General features: G+C 40.4%; 1 protein-coding gene across 3 annotated transcripts in view; it reads right to left on the bottom strand.

Annotated features, from left to right (window-relative positions):
* Nucleotides 1-321: 321 nt before the first annotated feature.
* Nucleotides 322-19,541, bottom strand: part of LOC114049742 (methionine synthase) — a 134,202-nt gene continuing 114,982 nt past the window's right edge. For all 3 annotated transcript variants that reach the window (XM_027871131.1, XM_027871130.1, XM_027871132.1), the window contains 7 exons: nt 18,194-18,269; nt 15,125-15,280; nt 12,694-12,890; nt 10,797-10,997; nt 6,708-6,900; nt 4,305-4,417; nt 322-2,861 (listed from right to left, as the gene is read on the bottom strand). In XM_027871131.1, coding sequence (XP_027726932.1) covers nt 2,775-2,861; nt 4,305-4,417; nt 6,708-6,900; nt 10,797-10,997; nt 12,694-12,890; nt 15,125-15,280; nt 18,194-18,269 — 1,023 coding nt within the window. In that variant the 3' untranslated portion in view covers nt 322-2,774. The remainder of the gene's footprint in view (nt 2,862-4,304; nt 4,418-6,707; nt 6,901-10,796; nt 10,998-12,693; nt 12,891-15,124; nt 15,281-18,193; nt 18,270-19,541) is intronic.

Here is a 19,541-nt window from a genome sequence, read left to right as displayed (position 1 = left end):
GTAGCCAACAACGATCAACCACCTTCCCACACATTGCTCTCTACACCTAGCCATAATATGAACTAAGATAGCTAGCAGCTGAATGAGGACGCTCTGGAATGCAAATTTCTTCGGCAGTTGGGAGGGGGAAAAAACACCTTCAGCTTTATTTAAAATGAATTAAATAGTAGGGGGGAGGGGGAAGACTGCCAGACACCCCCCAGGGAAGGATCTGGATAGGTAGGAATCCTAATGTGGAACATCTGCCTGCAGGATGCACGCATGTCTCCAAAGTTCTTCCTTCCTGGCACCTTTTGCTTGACACACAAGAATAAAACAAAGTGGGTGTTTTCAAATTTTATTTTACATTGCAACCTCTCATATGCACACATAATTTTTTTTCTCTAGAATAAGTGACACCTGACATAGGGTTCTCTCAACAATAGATTCAAAGATATAGTTTCATCTACAAGAGGGCAGAAAAGATGGTGAATGACATTTAATGGAAAAAGGTAGACTGTTGGTAATTCCATTCCGATGTAATGTGCTTAAAAAAATTTTTTAGGAGTTATTCTTTCTCTCACGTCGGATTTTTTAAAAAAGGGAAATGCTATGGAACTCATTCAGTGCTTTGTAGCACTTATGAAGCAGAATAAAGGTAAATATATTACTTTTTTTACCATCTTAGTATTAGGTAATCCACTTTTCTTAAAATATACTGAAGAATTTTTAAAAATTTACATATGTATGTTTTTCTCTCATCTCATACATACATACACACACACACCCCTCTATGTATGTACAGGACAACAGTTGACCTAAATGCTTTGGGTTCACATAATGGTTGGCAAAGCTGGCAAAAGACAGGGCAAGCTAATTTTCCCGTAGTTATGTTCTATGATCTAGAAGTTGAAGGACCAGGGAACCTTACCTCATCAAAAGAAAACATATGTAAAGCACTTAGAACAGTTCCTGGAACATAGTAGGTACTTGACAAATACATGTTCCCTTGGCCTCTTCCCCACCTCTTCTTTGACAATGCTTTTTTTTTGGTCCAAATTTGCAATTTCATTGCTGCAGGTAATGCCCAGTGAAGAAATTCCCCCAAAGCAGATCAGCTACTCCTCTGCAACTTACAGCCTTAAGGGAATTGCCAGGGGCTGGGGGAGTGAAAGGTGCCCAAGGTAACCCAGCCAGTGTGTTTCAGAGGTAGGATTTGAAACCCAGGATTCTCTGAAGCTTAGGTCAGCTCTCTATCTACTACAAATATGTTACCTCTTGTAACCTAGAATATCGCCTCTCAAATGGGATCTCCTATGTGCCAAGTACTGTTCTAGGTGTTATGAGGGATACACTGCAGAACACACAGGGCCCCTATCCTTAAGATGCTTAAGTTTAACTGTGAAAGGAAGACTGACACTCATATTAAATGATTAAGAATCCAATAAAAACTGAACCATGTGTGTATGATAGAGATTGTGGTTATCAGAGTTCAAATAAGGGAGAATTCAATGTACATCAGAGTGGTTGAACAAGGTCTATTGAGAGTGTTAAGACTGGAGCTGGGCCTCAAAGGCTGCTTCAGATTTAAAAAGAATGGGGGAAACCCCACTACTTAGCCCCAGATCTAAAACATTTTTGAAAAAGGAAGATATTATTTATCATTCTTTTCCTAGCACAGAAATCCTGACACTTTTTGGGGGAGTCAGGGAAATGTAGGGAGTATGATAAGCAGGATGAAGCTAAAATACTTCCACTCAAATTACCTCTGAGATGACTTTATTTACCCTAAACCTGAGCTACCACAGGTCTGCCTCCACTCAAGCAGGATTCTCGCTCACTCTGATAGAAATATACTAAATTACCTTTAAAAATGAAGTCTCATGGAGGGGGAGCAGCCCACACTTTCCTCCATGCAAGATTTAACTGCCAGGTTCAATCTATTTCACCAAATATTTAACACCAGGGACATAAAGTTAAAAAACAAAAGGAACAATCCCTGCCCCTAGTGTCTCATTTCTCATAATGCCAGCTGGCCTTAAGTTCACGTCTCTCTTTTATTAATAAGGGACATTGCCTATACTTCTTCACTGGGGTATCACAACTACCCTGGGAGGTAGGTCCTGCAGATTTATTATCATCCCCATTTTGCAAGAAATTGAGGCTCAGAGAAGTGAAGGGAATTCCCTGTGGTCAACAGTACATTCTGGAGGTGGAATTCTGACCCAGGTCCTCCTGATTCCAGACTCAATTAAACTGTGACTTGATGTTTAAAAAAAAAAAAAAAAAGAAAAAGTCCAGTTAAGTAATCTGTAAAATAGTATTCTGGGTATGAGCTAAACATAAACTGAGAAGCCAACCAAGTACTACAGCTACCTACTGAAAATTACCCCTATTTATATATTACTTACTAACTCTATCTTTAGCACAATGCCCAACACATAGAGGTTCTTAATAAATACAATCAGTTAACTTCTTACTTTATCTGTAGGTAGCCTCTGACACATATGACCACAGCTAGCTATCTCTATACTGCATTCCATTTTGCCTACCTAAAAGAAACAAAAACAAAAACAAAAACAAACAAACAAAAAACAGCTCACTTTCAGTGTCACACAAATGCACATCATGGTGATGACAGAGATCTTCTGCATCATCAAATGGTTTTTCCCCGAAGTCTTCCCAAACCTTAAGTAGGCCAATGCATTAGATGCTAATCAGCTGTGGTATTTTTAAAGGCACTCGGGGGTCTGTTTTCTGAAGTAGCTTCAGATGGAAGGAAGATGACAGGACAGTTAGTCTGCATCATATCCCAAAATGGGTCCCAGCCATCTTTCAACCTCATCCACAGACATGTTTTTCCTCAAAGCATAATCTTCGATCTGCAAAAGAAGATCCGAAACAGTCTGTCAATAGTAGCAGGACCCGGTAAACCCAAGTCTCTAACGCTGGCAGAAGAACAATATGCAGATCAGGAAGATCTAATCGTTAGACATCACCTGGCACAACTCTCTCATGTTGTCCATAAGGCAACTGGGCAGAGCGCCTAAGGAACTTGCCCAAGGTCACACTGCTAATTAGTGGCAAAGAAGTCGATGCTCTTTCCATTCACATTATTATTTTTTTTTTAAGGCAATTGGGGTTAAGTGACTTGCCCAGGGTCCCACAGCTAGTAAGTGTCACATGTTTGGTCTGAAGTGAGATTTGAACTCAGGTCCTCCTGACTTCAGGGCTGGTGCTCTATCCACTGCGCCACCTAGCCGCCCCTCCATTCACATTCTTAATGGATCATAGGATCCACAGTACAGAGCTAGAAGGGTCCCAGAGGTCATCTGATTTTCTCCACTCTCCTCACTTTACAGATGAGGAAAATATGGCTCACTGAGTCTGTAACATTTTCAAGGTCGGGCAGGCACTATGCATGAAAGATGGAATTTGAACCCAGCTACTCAGACTTCAAATCCAGAATTCTTTTATGGCAATCTATTAGAATAGATAGGTACCAACAACTAGGTGAAGCAGTGGATAGAGTGCTGGGCCTCAAGTCAGGAAGACTTATCTTCCTGAGTTCAAATCCAGCCTCAAACATTATTACTAGCTGTGTGACCCTGAGTAAGTCACTTAACCCTGTTTGCCTCAATTTCCTCATCTGTAATGATCTGGAGAAGGAAGTGGCAAGAATACTCCAGTATCTTTGCGAAGAGAAAACCCCAAAAAGGGTCATGGAGAGTCAGACATGACTGAAAATGACTAAACAAAGATGTCGACAGATTTTTTTTTTGGTCTAGACCTATGATTTCATTGGCATAAAGACAAGGAGCTCCCATTAAGGAAATTAATTTTGTTGGCACAGAACCTGCCCAATGGGGATGGGTAAAACTACTCTACACTTTACATTCTTAGTTGGTTTCCTGAAGTAGGGGTTGGGGGAGGTGTGTGGCAGCACTGAGAGGTCAAGTGATTTGCCTAAGGTCACACAGCCAGTACGTGTCACAGGCAGGCTTGGCATTCAGTCTACCTGAGTTCTAGGCTGACTCTTTAACTACTACACTACACTGTCTCTCTTCTCTTAACAGTCATTAAAAGGCATTTATTTTACAGACCAAATTAGATCATTCTTTAGGCAGAAAACACTGTGTATTAATAATTATCGGAAGGAAAGAAAAGATGATTAAGGGGATCAAATTCAGATAGTAAGTGGACAAAGTTTTACTGCCCTGTCGCAAGTGAGTTTAATTTACATTTAAATTCAAATAAGTCTCACAATTTCATTTAACATTATTAGGTTTCAGAGGAAGACATTTACAACGATGAATATTGATTACCTGGTCCTTGGAAATTTTACCAACAGAAAAGTATCTGGAGTTCTGATTGGCAAAGTAGAGACCACAGACAGCTGAAGCAGGTGCCATTGCTAACGATTCCGTAAGTTCAATCCCTGGGAAGAAGAAAAAGGATAGACAATGAAAGTCTTACCTCTGGGCCTTGCTTCCTGAATAAGGGCAGAGCCATGAAAACCAGCTAGGGCTACAACTCTGTATACTCCCAACTAGCTACTAGAGGATGCTGCCACATGAATAACCAAAGGGAACCAGAATGGCTCAGAACAGCAAATCAATGCAGGACAGGTGACCTTCTTATCGAGGGGAGAGGAGGGGAAGACAGAATATGAAGGCCTTCTCCCCCACCATCATCCTGATTAACTTCTGTGGACCCCTCCCCAAGACCTAGACACAAACATGGTTTCAAATAACTCACCTTGGTCCAAAGTAACTTTAAGTTGTCCACACTAAGCCTGGACTTAGGCTTACATAGGAAACTCCTGAATAGCTTAGTGGTTTCTAAGGCACCCACTCCCCCCTCCCTTTTTTTTTGCCTGGACAATTATTTCTTTGGCATTGGGAATTCCTGAAAAAAAAAAAAAGAAAAAGAAAACTCTACTGGGGGCATGGGCAACTGTTCTACAATTTAAAAAAAATTCTTTTTCTTAACAGAACAGGCTAGGGCATTGAGAATTTAAGTGGCTCATCCAGGGGTCACATAGCCAGTTATGTGTCAAGAGGCAGGATTTGAACCCAGGTCTCCTTGACTCTGAGGGTGGCTCTCTATCCACTACGCCACCCTAGCTTAAGAGTCTAAGAATCCACATGAAAATAGCTCCCCTTCAAGCAGAAGGCTGGGAAACAATGTTTACAGCCAGTGTCTCTGATAAAGGCCTCATTTCTAAAATATACAGAGAACTGAGTCAAAATTGTAAGAATACAAGTCATCCCCCAATTGATAAATGGTCAAAAGATATGAACAGGCAGTTTTCAGATGAAGAAATTACAACTATCTATAGTCATATGAAAAAAATGCTCTAAATCACTATTGATTAAAGAAATGCAAATCAAAGCAACTCTGAGGTACATCACATCTATCAGATTGGCTAAAACATGACAAAACAGGAAAACGATAAATGTTGGAAAAGATGTGGGGCACTAATGCATTGTTGGTGGAGTTGTGAACTAATCCAACCATTCTGGAGAACAATATGGAACTATGCCCAAGACGCAATAAAACTATACATACCTTTTAACCCAGCAATACCACTTCTAGATCTGTATTCCAAAGAGATCACAAAAATGGGAAGAGGCCCTACATGTACAAAAATATTTGTAGCAGCTCTTTTTGTGGTGGCCAAGAATTGAAAATTGAGGGGATGCCCATCAGTTGGGGAATGGCTACACAAGTTGTGGTATATGAATGTAATGGAACACTATTGTGCTATAAGAAATGATAAGCAGGCAGATTTCAGAAAAACCTGGAAAGACTTATATAAACTGATGCTGAGTGAAGTGAGCAGGACCAGGAGAACACTGTACACAGTAACAGTAACTGTGCGATGACTAACTTCCATAGACTTGGCTCTTCTCAGCAATGCAAGGATCTAAGATAGGATCTAAGACAGCTCCAAAAGACTCATGATGGAAAATGCTGTCCACATCCAGAGAAAGAATTATGGAGTCTGAATGCAGATGGAAGCATACTATTTGCTCTTTTTTGTTGTTGTTTTGTTTCTTCTTTCTCGTGGTTCCTCCCATTGGTTCTAATTCTTCTTTACAACATGACTCATGTAAAAATGTTTAATATGAATGTATATGTAGAGCCCGTATCAGATTGCACGCTGTCTTGGGGAGGAGGGAGGGGAGGAAGGGGGAGAAAATTTTAAACTTGAAAGCTTTTGGAAGTTAATGTTGAAAACTAAAAACAAATAAATAAATTAAAAAAAGAGAGAAGAGAAAATAGCTCCCTTCAGGGACTCTAACTCAGGTTCAGAGATATCCTGAGAACATCCCAAATTAGGATAGGTTGTCTACATTCACATTATCAGGCCTAAGGGTGATTTGGGGGTGGGAAGGTAGAGTGAAGTGAGTTTAAAAAGCCCTAACAGAAGCTTAATACCTCTTCAAGCATTAAATTGATATTCCACTAAGGTACAGGTTTTCTGCATGCCTTGTATAACTAACTACCAAACAGATTCAGATGAAAAACAATTGAAAATATTAAAATCAGACAATGAATGTGAGTATGCATACACACACACACACACACACACAAAAACCTACATATGTGGCTTAAATGCCACTAGTTATATAAATAGCTTTTCCTTTGGCTCTCTTCAGCTGCTTTTAACATATCCAGTGCTTTCTGCTTGGAGGAAGCATATCCATTTTCTAGACTAATACCTGTGGTTTCTGCAATGTGACCAAGTCTCCACATTGTGACCTTCTCAGTATGATCAGGTTGGCTGGGATAACCAGGAGCAGGACGGATGCCCTCATACCAGATTTTCCGCAGGTCAGCAATATTTAGCTGCTCACTGTCACTGTAAGCCCACAATTCTTTGCGAACCCTTTCATGAAGTTCTTCTGCAAAAGCCTTAAATAGAAAAGTGGTCATCCTTATCCAGAGGAAGCAGCACAGGCAGTATGATATGGACTCTGAGTCAGAAGGCCTTAGTTCAAATCCCACCTCAGACACTTACTACCTCAGTGACCTTGGGTGAGTCACTAAACTTTCCTTGGCCTCAATTCCTTCATCTGTAAAATGATCCTTAGATGGCCTCTAAGGCCATCTATTTATAGATTCTGAACTAATGCAGAGCAGAAGGAAAGTATCTCAGTCCAGGAGATAGGACAGAGGAGGCTACTTGGATTTATTCCTTCACCACCTGGTCTCCTTTGTCTAATTCAGGTGTCACCTCAGAATTTGGAACCTCATCTTGAGATCACAGGATTTAAAGCTAGAAGGAACCTTGGAGATTCAACCCAAGGGAGTTCAACCCCCTAATTTTTAAGAAAATTGAGGCCAAAAAGAGTTTAAGTGACTTGCAGTTTAAGTGTTTAAGAGTTTAAGTGATCCCATAGATAGTACAGAGAAGATATGGGATTCAAATTTAAGTCTTCTGACTCCAAATAAAGTACTTTCCAGTGTACCACAACAAATAAGTCTCCATTCTACCCCCTCCCCAACCTCAGCTCACAGACCACTGTTAACTACTGGTGTCCAGCCCACAAGGACTGCTGAAATTTTCTCTACCAGCAAAGGAATCCTATTGGATGAAAAGCTCTATTCAATTCAATTCAACAAACATTCATTCAGGGATGATAGTTACACTAGTTCATTGTTGGAGGAGCTGAATCAATATAAACTATTTTGGAAAGCAATTTGGAATTAGCAAATAAAATAGCTAAAAGGTCCATATGCTTTGGCTCAGAGATTCCATTACTGGGCTTATACCCCAAGACTGACAAAAAAAAGAGCACCGAAATACACCAAAATATTTATAGTTACACTTTTTCTAACAACGAAGAGTTAGAAACAAAGTAGATAATCATTAACTGGGAAATGGATAAACAAACTATGGTGCAGGAATATAATGGAATATGACTGTGCTGTAAAAAATGTGATGAATACAGAGCAGCATGGAAAAATCTATACAAACTGAGGCAGAATGAAAAATCAGAGCCAAGAAAACCATGTATATATATATATATATATAAAATATATGACTATGGCAATGTAAATGGAAAGAACAATCACACACACAAAATCAAAAGTGAACACTGAAAAATTATAACGAACAAGCATAGCTCGAAAGGAGAGATATGAGAAGACACTCCCCTCCCATCCTTGCAGAGGAAAGAGGTCCATGGATATTGCATACTGCATGTATTTTTTCAATTTTTTCAATGCATTGATCAGTTGTACCAATTTTTTCTTCTTTCTCTTTTTTGTTTTTAAAACAATATTATTTGTTATATCGGATGGCTCTCTGGAAGAGAAAGGAAAGATACTGGGGGGAAAACATGGTGATATTAAAAAAAAAAAACAATCCAGCAATAAAAACTTACTTAAAAAAACAAATTTATTTTGTCACTGCTACATGTAAGGCACTATGCTAAGTCCTGGAGATACAAAGTCAAAAAATGAAACTGTCTTTTTCCTTAAGGAGCTTATGTTCTACTAGAATGTATTCCAGTATTACTCCTTGAGGTTAAGAAATATCTTTTAAGGAGACAGTAATATTTGACATCTTTAATTGGGAAAAAAAAAAAAAGAAAGACTAAGACCAACCTCTAACCTTAATTACATGCATAAGAAAAATCAGAATCTATAAAGCCTATGCTGGGCAGTTCTAAAATAGAATTATAAAGGGCAGTGTGTGTGCTAGAAAAAATGACTAGATATGGAGTCAAAAGACTTTATGAATTTGCATTTTGGCTGTCACTTCTTAGCTAACCTTAGACAAGTCACTTAACATCCTTTAAGGGTCTTGGTTTTCTCATCTGTAAAATGGTATTGACAGGGGTGGGCTCTATGCTCCCTTCCGGCTCCATCACTCAAATCAAGCCTAGTGTTTAATTGTTGAATTACCAGCCATCTCCCAAGCCCTAATAATGAGATTCCACCTAGGGCTTTGTCCTGGGTCTTTTCTTCTCTCTCCATAGCCTGCTTCTTGGTGATTTTTGCCACTCCCGTGGTTTAATTACCATCAAATGATTCCCAAATCTCTGTCTCCTATACTCTAGCCTCATATCATCCAATGGCCTGCTGGATGGCTCCATCTGGATAGTCCATATTCATCTCAAACGCAACATGTCTAAAACACAACACATCACCTTCCTCCCTAAACCTGCCCCTCCTCCAAACTTCCCTATTTCTACTGAGGACATCTTTCCAATCACCCAGGTTCTCAACCTGAAGTGCATTTTCTTTCTCTCCTTTTTTTGTAAATGTATACATTTTTTTCAGTTCTCAAGGATTTGATTTTTCTCCCTTCCATATGCTCCCCTACCCTTCTCCCCTGAAAATACAAAACAAAACAAAACCTTTTGTATCATATAAGCATAGTCAAACAAAACCAAGAGTCATCCTCAACTCCCTCACCCCTTGTATTCAATCAGTCGCCAGGTCCTGCTGATTTTACTTCCATACCATCACTCACATCTGTCCCTTCCTTTCTGCTTAGACAGCCATCCCCCTAGTTTGGGTCTTCATCACTTCTCAAGCTTGGATTATTGTGACATCCCCCTAATTAGCTTCCTGTCACTCTCTCTTCTCCACCAGAGTTGCTAAAATAATCTCCCTAAGCCACAAGCCTGACCACGTTACTCCCCTGCTCGAGAATCTTCAGTAGCTCCCTATTACTTCTAAGTTTAAATGCAGCCTCCTCAGACTGGTATTCAAGGCCTTCCACAATTTGACTCCAGCCTATTTTTCTGGGTTTACTTCATTTTGTTTTCCTCACACATTTTAAGTTCCAGGCAAACTGACCTGCTTGCTGTTCCCAGACAGACATCCCATCTCCCACTGTTTGTCTTTGCGCAGGCTAGTGCCCCATGTTCTGACTGCACTCCTTCCTCACCTCCACCTCTTACAACCGTTAGCATGCTTCAAGGCTTAGCTCAGGTGCCACCTCCCATAGGCAGCTTTTCCCGATTCCTTTAGTTGTTTTCTCTCTCTCCTCAAATTATCTTGTACTGATGTAACTGTGTGTCGTATAGCACCAGTAAAATATACACTCCTTGAAGAAATGGATTTTACTGTTTTTGTCTCATAGCCCCAGAGCTTTGCACACAGTAAGTGCTTAATGAATGTTTGGTGAACTAAAGAAATAGCTGCCACTTACTTACTATGTGCCAAGCATACAGAAGAATTTTATGACCCTGTAACAGTGGTGTTAAATAAAAACAGGAGTCACTACACTGTATATAAGAATTATTGCACGTTGACTTAGAAAACTACATATTAACATTATCTATATTTTATTGTATTTTTATTTATTTTGTTAAATATTACTCAGTTAATTATTAATCTTGTTCTAGCTGCAGATTGCCCACAGGCCCCCTGTTTGACGCCTCCACCCTAGACTACAGTGAGTAAAAGTGAGAGTCAGGTACCAAATTAGAGAATGAGGTAGGAGAAAGGAAGAAATCTATAAGAAGTCACTCTGGCTAAGTTGAAACTTTCTCTGAAAGTAGCCAGATTTAGATGGACAGAAAATTTTTAACCATCATTTTAAAAAGGAAGTTTTAGCAGGTGACATTTTCAATGTTCACACCTACTCACACGTTGCACTGGGGTCTGTCCTAAGGCTACTGAAGTTAAATAAAAGCTGGCAGTTCCTCCAGTTTTGTGGAGCTGCTATGTTGTCCACCTTTTTTCTATGTAGGAACAAGCAACTCATTTCATCACCAATACAGCCCCCAAAGTGCCTCTAAGAGTGAGTTTAGCCAAGAAAAGATGCTCCTAGTGCACGCCTGATTCTTTACCTCCGCCAACCGGTCTCCCAGGGCCTTAGCCATGATGCTGCTGTAGACGTCACACTGCTCCTCATAGGTCTTGCTCAGTTCATCTACTCCAAAGCAGGCCACAGCAAAGAGGCCCAAGTAGTCATGGACCCCAGATTCCAGAGGAGCTATGAAGTCAGACAGGCAACAATAGGGGTCTGGGCTGGCAGAGTCCTTTTCTGCCTTAAAATCAAAAACCGAGAAGAGAAATGCAGTTAAATGGTGATGCCATCTACAGATACATTTGGATGATTAAAAAGAAAACCACACACCTCATTTTAAAAATGGGGTCTAATATTGTTTTTATTTTAATTACAAAAAAAGGTCAAGAAAACCAATGATTATACAAATCTTTTTTCTCAATCTTCATTTCAATTATTGATGCTGTTGTTGTTCAGTGATTTTTCAGTCATTTCTGACTCTTTGTGACCCAATTTGGTTTTTTCTTGGCAAAGACACTATAGCAGTTTGCCATTTCCTTCTCCAGCTCATTTTACAGATGAAGAAACTGAGGCAAAGACAGTTAAATGACTTTCCTAGGGTCATACAGCTAGTAAGTGTCTGAGGATAGATTTGAACTCAGGAAGAGGAATATTCCTGTCTCCTGGCCCCGCACTCTATCCACTGTGCCACCCAACTGACTTTCATCGATAAGGAGACATAAAGGTCATTTTACTCGGTGTCAGAAGTCCTGAGTTTGAATACGACCTCTGCCTACAAGTCTCTTAACTCCGTGAAGGCTACACAACGATTAACAACAATGTAAATGGAAAAAACACAACCATGAAATAATTAAGAATAAATTTTGCCAAAATTATAAAGAACAAGCTTGGCCCCAAAGCAGAGAGATGAGAACACACTTGTCACCCACAAACCCCCTTGCAGTTTTTTGGGGAAAGGGGTGTGCATAGCTATAGAAGATTGAGTGTAGTGTCATATTTTTTCAGTATTCTCATAAAAAGGGAAACAATTTTCTTATTTTTTTTTTTAAAAACATTCTTTGTTATAAGAGATGGCTCCCACCAAGAGGGAGAAATATAATTTGGGTGATGTCAAAAATAGTTATCAGTAACAAAAAATATTTTCTTAAACTTTAAAAACTTCATTAACTCTGTTTCTTCATCCATAAAATGGAAATGATAACCACTTGCACCACTTAACTCATAGGGATTTTGTGAGAATTAAGTGAAATTCCTTATATAAAGCATTTTGTAAATCTTTATAAGCACTATGAGCTATTATTTTTATTGTGAGGCAACATAAGATGGTACATAAAATGCCAGAGTTGAAGTCAGAAAAAGCAGGGTCAAATCCTCTGGTATATTATTATAAGTATCCTTAGCCAGGCTGATTGTCCTACCACCCACCTCTGCCAGGAATATCTACATTTTAAAGGAGGGTCAGGGTAAAATGGTATTTGGGGAATTCTAAGCAAGATTCCGTGGTTTCCCCATTAGGGAACAGGCACAATCAATTTCACTTATAAATGTATGGTGCACATAACACGCATCTTTTGAGTAAATCACTGGTATTGTTACTCTTTGTGTATGTAAAAAGACTGATGAGAAAGCAGTGTCTGCCAGATGTCCTCTGAGCAACCACCCCTAAGAGCCTCAATTAGAGGCCTTGTTCCTGTCTGAGCCTCTGCGTTGAGTATGCTGGTCAGCCTGACATTTCTGCTGTCATTCATCACACAAACAGCCTCTATCTCAGCCCAACAAATTCATTCCCTATTTCTTTATTGATCGTTTTCCGGGTAGAACCTAGCTCTGGCATAATTTTTCAGACTTTGAGCTTGAGTTATTACATTTCATTTAATGACTTAGTCAAAGGTGAGGAGGAAGCCACCTCATAGCTCACAAATAATGGGTTTTCTTACCTGTTGTCTTAAGCCATGAAATGTAGCTATTGGCTCTGCAGATTGTGGTACGGCATCTTCTGCATACAAATGAATATCATCCTGGACACTCTGTGCTGGCCAGAATCCAACTATACCCCTGGCTTGTAGTTTCTTTTGACTAATCAGTACCTTCAACATATTATGGGCATCATCATACACTTTTCTGGCTTCTTCTCCTATCAGATAAAAACAAAAAAATTCACTTAAAAGTTCCTCATAATTTTAGCAAAATGTTTTTTTTTTAAAAATACAATACCTCCTCTCCCCATCTTCCCCCCACCCCCAAAAAACAACCACAAAACAACCTCTTACCTCTCATGCCACTTTCCCAGAGACTTCATCAGGTACTGCCATGAACATAACCTAAGGTGGCTTTCGGTGTCTCAGAGTGGAGTGCCACTACTCCCAATCCCCATAGTCTATTTCCCCAAGCTAACTCTAACTTATGTTGAAAGCCACAACTGTCTTATCTCTGACTGAATGTTTCAAGGAACCATCTTTGGCATTCTGCTCTTTGAGGCAGTGAGGTGGTACAGTGGATAGAGCACTGGGCTCGAGTCAGGGAGACTTAAGTGCAAATCCAACCTCAGACACTTATTAGCTGTGTAATCCTGGGCAAGTCACTTAACCTCTGCCTCAGTGTCCTCAACTGTGAAATGGGGATATTTAACAGCAGCTACCTCCCAGTGTTGTTGTGAATTGTCCTTTAATCAAATGATTCTTTCAAAAACCATACACTAGGCCCAGCTCTTTGAAGAACAGTAAGCAGTAACCAGTCACTGCTGCCATCTCTACGTGTTAAGTATATGCTGACACTGTTTACAACAAAGACACTCATTTCCGACTGTTGCACATGAAGATGGGTTTGTTTCCTGACAGACTGAAGTAGACTTGCCACCTTCCCACTCAATATAACTCGAGGTACCCCCTATTGCCTCCAGGATCAAATACAAAATCCTCTGTTTGGTATTCAAAGCCCTTCATAACCTAACCCCCTCCTACTTTTACAATATTATCTATTTATCTGTTCATTTATTTATGTGGGGGCAATCCAGGTTAAGTGACTTGCCCAGGGTCACACAGCTAATAAGTATGTGAGGCCGGATTTGAACTCAGGTCCTTCTGACTCCAGGGCCAGTGCTCTATCCACTGAGCCACTTAGCTGACCCCCTTTACGGTCTTCTTACACCTTACTCCCAATATGTACTGTTCAACCCAGTGATGTTGGCTTCCTGGCTGTTCCTGACATTCTCTCTTTCCACTCCAGGCATTTTCTCGGGCTATCTCTCAAAGCTGGAATGCTTTCCTTTCTCAACTCCACCTGCTGGCTTCTCTAGCTTCATTTAAGTTTCAACTAAAAATCTCATCTTCTACAGGAAGCCTTTCTTAACCCCTCTTAATTCTAGGGCTTCTCTCTCTTAATTATCTCCTATTTATTCTACATATAGTTTGTAAGTACTTATTTGCTAGTTGTCTCCTGTGGGAGATTTTAAGCTCCTTGAGAGTAGGGACTGTCTTTTGTCTCTTTGTATCCCCAGGGCTTAGCACAGCTCCAGGTACATAGTGGGTACTTAATGAACGTTTCTTGACTGACTGATTGGTTAGCTAGCTTACCTCTCCTAGTTCTGCCTGGCCCCCTCATTCCTTATCTTTTCCTCCCCCTCTAGCCTCTTACCAGGATCCTTGGCTAGTTACAGCTATCACCTAACTCCTAGTAACTTATGATATCATCACCCCCAATCTCAGGGTATTTGCAGTGAAAAGAGATGCTGAGTGAGACCAAAACAAAAGAAAAACTTTTAAGTCACAAACACTGATTCCTTATGATGGCATTTCAGATACTTTAAAAGGCAATGGGAAAAGATATCCTCTAGAAGAGAAAGTCGACCTCATATTCTTTATAACATAATCAATCAATAATTATGACCTATCCCTATGAAATCCCAGTACTCTTACGGTCATCCACAAAGTCCCCCATTTGGTCTTAACTGTGATTTAGGTGACTGGTCATTTATCTATGTTGAACCAAGGTTGAACAGTTTGTGAAAGGCTTTTTAAAAAATCCACTACCCTTCTCCCATTATCACCCCACACTTTCCCCCCCAAAACACCAATTCTCCTAAGTCAGAGCAGACCAGATAAGCTCCATCTTCAACCCCAAGTGGCAGTAACCTACTCCAAATCCACTTCTCAGTTCTTCTCCTTTCTACTCTGAATTCAGCTCCCTGCCGACCAGTAAGGACTGTTTCATCTCTGCCTTTGTATCGGCCAGCTCACCCAACACTAGGCACAGAGGAGGCAACTTAATACGGTACTGAGATCAAAATGTCACCCAGCACACTACTATTCAAATATCCTTTTCTATTGAAAAGAGAGGAAAGTATGGCAAGGAAGGAACAACTGAACTGACCCACTGTCTTGTCATTAAAGATCTTGGGAAAACCTCTATTGGGGTATTTGCCTCTGAGTTGCCAGACATCGAAGAAAGGTTTCCAGTCAATGTAGTCCACCAGCCTCTGCAGGTCATAGTCTTCAAAAACTTGAGTCCCAATAAATTTGGGTTTCACTAGAGAAACAAAAAGTACAGGTTACTATTAGGAATATTCAAGGCTTGGAGTTTTAAACATCTTTCACATACAGTGAATGCATAGCCTCCCAAGGCCTCTGGTTTCTTAGTCTGAAGTTGCTCAGGAGACTCCCACACACTGTCTTATTCCTGTCACCCGTAGGAGTTGTATTGGGTTTTTTTGGGGGGAGGGGAGAAGGGGGAGCTGCTTTAGATTGCCTTGGAGAAAAGAGTAATTTTGTCTTGCATCTTAAATAAATTACTTTCTTTATGCCTCTTGGTATATGGTCCTTGGGGGCAACTTCTCCCCCCCAAAATAAAAAGAGGCTAGCCTTCACTTGTGCAATTTAAAATTCATTTAAGGGGGTGGAAGAGCTGTCAGAGAAAAAGTGTTGTTATGCTATTTCCTCTGGCCTGGGGTAACAGAAATACTGCCAGTGTGCTGAACAAGCTATCGGCAGGAGTTAGAGCAAGAGTCAGAAGACTGGAGGTTTTACAGCTGGTTCTGCATCTGGTTAAGCCAAAATGCTTAAACTCTGTTTCTCAGTTTCCTTATGAGGCGAGACTCATGATACCTTCCTATATGTACTTCTTAAGGGTATTTATGAATAGTATATATAAATAATATACATATAAAGCAGAGTGGAAGTCTTCAAACAGAAAGAACATGGTGGCATGGGGGGGAGTGGGAATAAAAAGTGGGCATGAGAAGGGTTTGAACAGCTAGCTTATTTTTTTTTTTTTTGCCTGATATATAACTACTACACCCTCTCCCCACCCGCTACCTGTCAACCTTATTCTCACATCTGACTACAAAATAAAGCCTTCATTTGCTCTTCCAGCTGCCGGTGGGCTATAGGGCCAGTTTTCACAGTTCTTTACCTTCTGTCCTATATATCAAAACACTATACTCTCCAACCCCCTTCGGACAGCAGGACATAAAGGGCTTAATTTCAGCTCAAAAGAGTTGAATTAAACAGAAGGAAGAACATCCTGGCACCAAGAATTGTGAAACATTAGAACAGATAAATCAAAAAGTCTGAGAAATCTCATCCCTCGGTATTTGTACAGGGACTTTTGGCTATCGACGTTTGAAAAGAACACACATATGTAAAATGGTTATAATATAATATACTTAATTATATAATATGATATACTTCATCGTATAAAGATAGAGAATTGGCCTGGAAACCAGGAAGATCTGGGTCCGAGTCCCTACATCTGACACACTAGCTGTGCAGACCCAGGCCACACGGTGTTCTAGGCAACTCTTCAGGCCTGTAAGTTACCGAGAAGATTGTAACCTGCATTCATAGAAGGAGTTTCCTTGTCTAGAAGTTCCACATACCAGTAAAATCACAGGTCCACTCCCTATTCCTACTCTATGTATATTAATGTATCCTTTTTTGGAGAGGAGTGAGAATTAATGAAAAATCCATGGAATCTCCATCATTCAAAAAGAGTGTCAACATCTCTGTCTAAGATGATTCAGGAACAGTCTTACTTCCCTGTGCTCAGGGATAGACTTTAAAAGACTTCTAGGTTTTGTCTAACCCTGTCATGTGATGGAACTCTCATTATCAAATGGAATTATCAGGCCAAACTGGCAGTTGTATACTCGAGGTAAGTTTATCCTTCCAACTTATCATGTGTTTGAAGCTCTGCTACTTGGGGCCTTTGAAGAAAAGCCCCTGATTCTCCCTCCAACTCCTTGTCCTCAACCCCCTCCCCCTGCCAAAATAAACCCCTAAACCCCACTAAGTGGCGTAGCCAAATCTTCCTCAAAAAACACTTCAGAGTTCTGAATTAGAGACTTCAATCGGCCCTCTAAGCAGTATACCCACTAGCGGGCTTTCAAGGGGCTGTCAAACATGGGAGATTAAAGGACCCTCCCAGAACAGAAGCTGGGCACTTGCTGCTTTCCTTGATATGCAGTAAGTCAAGGCAGCTACACAAACAGCATCCGAGAAGCAGCATGACTATGTTTAGTCTCCAGAATTTTCTGTTTATGTACAAAATGAAAAGAGTAAAAGAAAACTGCTGTTTGACATGGCTGATGGGGTAGAACACACTGAGTCTGGTGGATAAGCTCTTCACAAACCACCAAAAAACTCATTTTATGAACCTCGCCAGAAGTGGGAGACGAGCTCCCCACCCCCAAACACAGAATGAAACTACCTAGGCTAATCTTTGAACAGGGCTGCTTGCATCTGAATCATTCCCAGTGAAGGACAGAAGAACAGAAATGAAAACTGTCCTAACACTGGCAGGTGTCTCATCTGTCATTTACATGGGTGGCTCCCCACTGAGTGAATGAACTGTATTTTTTTAACATCTCACTGGACAGGAACCAACTTCTTCTTGTACTATTACATTGACTTGAAGCAACAGTGCCAGGAGACTCATGATTGCAAAGAGATTTGGCTTTTTCAAAGACCTCTGTAAATAGCTTGTCTATGATGTCAAAGGGGTAAAAGTGACCATTCCCATTTCACAGCTGAGCAAACAGAAACAGTAAGGCTAAATGGCTGATAAGGCAACCCAGATAGTTAAAGGCAGAACTAGGACTTCAGAACCAAGGCTGCCTGACTCCCAGTCCTGGGCTCTTCAAAGGACAATAACTATGAATTTGCCAAAAGTCACATGTCAAACAAGACACCAAGTGGGATTAGAACTCAGTGATCTTTTAGGCAGCAAGGGATGACTCCACCAGGACAGGAGCTCACACTGACATGGAATTAATAACACAAAGCACTTTAAGTAGGGCATTCCCTCATCTGAGCCCCAAAGAAGGAAGGAATGGAACATGCTCTGGCTCTGGGATAATAGTAGATGCATTTCTAAAGTGCATACAATTTTCTACCATTACTGCTTCTATCCCTTTCCCCTGCACTCAAGCAGTCCCAAACAGACCTGGGGGTGGTTCTGAGAGCCAGTCTATATGGAAGCCTTTTCTCCTGGCTTGATCTAAGGTTAAATATCTTCTTTCCTGCCAAAAAAAAAAAAAAAAAAAGTCTCAGTCAAGGCCTCCTGAATTTTTTCAAAGACTACACTGTAAACATGTTCATGTTAGACAGCTTTTTCAACCAGAGGGATGTCTTAAATAACAAAAATCTTTAGGTTCAGATCTTGTTCGGAAATGTTTTTTTTTTTCTTTTCTTTATCCTAAATGGATTCGTTTCAGCACCTGGCATATAACCATGCAATTAGTAAATACCTGCAGGCTTGAATTACTTGGACATATAGATACAGGTAGGGACACCCTGAACCACTACAAATCAGCACTGAGAATATGTTGCACGCTACATACACCCATCATCCATATCCTCACTGATCCTTCTTCAGTCACCTTACGTTTTCATTCTTCTGATATTATGGAGTTTGGTGACCTATAACCATCAATGGTAGAATACTGGTGTTAAAAGATGGGTCTTTGTGGCAGAAAGCAATTTGGGAATCACTGAAACTCAAATAAGATGCAGCCCATTCTTTTTCCAGTTCAAAGCCTGAGCCCACTTTATTGCATTGCCTGTCCAAAATCTGTATGCTGATAGACTAGCTCAATGGACTAATTAAAGAAATTAAGTATTATAATCTGAGAAATAAGGCCTTCGTCCACTTGTTTTTTGTTTTCCTTTCGGTCTATCACCTCTATGCAGATGACTCCAGGTCCAGATATCCAGCTCGTCTCTCTTTTTTGCTTTAGCCCCATATCACCAAATGCTTATTGGACATTTCAAATTGCATGTCAAAGGGTCATTTCAAACTCAATGGTCCAAAAAGAGGCTCATTAAATTTTCTCCCAAACCCTCCTCTTCCAAACTTCTATTTTTCTTTTGAAGTCACTACCTTCCTTTCAGGGTCTCAGGTTCATAATCTTGGCATTATTCTGGACTCCCCCTCACTATCCTACGTATCCAACCAGCTGCCTTGTCTTGCAGTTTTCACCTCCCCTTAACCCCTTCACTCTACTCACATGGCCACCATCTTATTTTAGGTCCTCATCACACTGCAGTGGCCTCCTAGTTGGTCTCCTTCCCTTAAGTCTCTCTCACCTCCAGTCTATCTTTCATCCTATTGCCAAAGTGATTTTCCTTAAGCATAGATCTAACCTTGTGACTACCCTACTCCATAAATCTCAGTGGTTCATTATTACCTCTAAGATAATATATAAACTCCTTTGTGTGGTTTGTAAAACCCATTACAATCTGGCCCCAACCTATTTTTTAGCCTTACTCCTCTACCCGGCAATTTGTGATCC

This window comes from Vombatus ursinus, unplaced genomic scaffold, assembly GCF_900497805.2.
Source record: "Vombatus ursinus unplaced genomic scaffold, bare-nosed wombat genome assembly UNPS02014798.1, whole genome shotgun sequence".
Lineage (NCBI taxonomy): Eukaryota > Metazoa > Chordata > Mammalia > Diprotodontia > Vombatidae > Vombatus > Vombatus ursinus.
This window is presented reverse-complemented; position numbering and strand designations above follow the sequence as displayed.